Source organism: Antrostomus carolinensis, unplaced genomic scaffold (genome assembly GCF_000700745.2).
Source record: "Antrostomus carolinensis isolate BGI_N321 unplaced genomic scaffold, ASM70074v2 scaffold54650, whole genome shotgun sequence".
Taxonomy (NCBI): domain Eukaryota; kingdom Metazoa; phylum Chordata; class Aves; order Caprimulgiformes; family Caprimulgidae; genus Antrostomus; species Antrostomus carolinensis.
Window position 1 is genome coordinate 8750 of NW_010291699.1, and position 1048 is coordinate 9797.

Consider the following 1048-nt stretch of genomic DNA (forward strand, 5'->3'; position numbering starts at 1 on the left):
CTTCACACCAGTAGATAAAACTTTCTGTCTCAGTGTCTCTGTTCAGCACAGAGTACAACAAAGCACACCATAGTTAACTCCACAGCGATAACGCTTTGGAGAACTCGTCAACAGAGACTGTTGGAATTTCCTTACTTACAAATTGATAACACTTTCTAGAAAGAGCAGAACAGAACACTAACAAGCATTCTGCTATCAAGTCCAGCTTCCATCTACCTCCTTATCACAAACACCAAAGACCCAAAAACCATGCTTTTAAATGACTTACGATTTGTAGAAGAGACTGTAGGGTGGGTTTGTGGCCATCAGTTGAGTTATAACTGACACTATTATTATTATGAAAACTGGCATCAACTGAATAAATGCAGAATATGAATTCTGAAAAGAAGAACAATAATTAGTAGTCAAGACAAGATAGAGATGGAAAAGAATGCATCTGTTCACAGAAACCAGACTGTCCATCATAGATCAACAATGTATTAAATATAAACTGAAAAGAAGAAAAAGAGGAAGTACTTTCAAATTTTGAGAGGGATGACATTTTCACTTCAAAATAACCTTTATTAATAATCTCAGAAAACTCTTTAAAGCTATTTTCTTTCAAATATATTTTCATGACATTTCTTTCATCTACAGCTTCCTTCAGAAGGTGATAGATGCCCACAGTGCTCTACCTGTCAGTGACAACCCAAACTGAAGGGACATACTGCAATTCCCACTCGTGCCTAAGGCTTTTGTGCATCTTCTGAAGTTTGCTACGTGCATTCTAAAAATCTCAATCTCTGTTCAAATACTGGATAAAATGGCTGAAAAGCAAAGGGTTAAGAGACCATATGTAGTGTAACTTGGGACGGGATGCAGGCACTTGGGTTTTTTTGTTTGAATGAATTTATCACAGAATCATTAAGGTTGGAAAAGACCTCTAAGATCATCCAGTCCAACCATCAACCCAACACCATCATGGCCACTAAACTGTGTCCCTAAGTGCCACATCTACACTTATTTTAAATCCCTCCAACTCCACCACTGCCCTGGGCAACCCTTGCCA

General features: G+C 38.2%; 1 protein-coding gene across 1 annotated transcript in view; it reads right to left on the reverse strand.

Moving 5' to 3' along the window:
* LOC104531701 (dnaJ homolog subfamily C member 18-like) overlaps window positions 1-378 on the reverse strand; it is a gene marked incomplete at its 5' end in the record, with an annotated part of 6609 nt that extends 6231 nt beyond the window's left edge. Inside the window, one exon of the mRNA XM_010176687.2 lies at window positions 269-378. Within this exon, the coding sequence (XP_010174989.2) occupies window positions 269-378 (110 nt within the window). The remainder of the gene's footprint in view (window positions 1-268) is intronic.
* Window positions 379-1048: the final 670 nt, after the last annotated feature.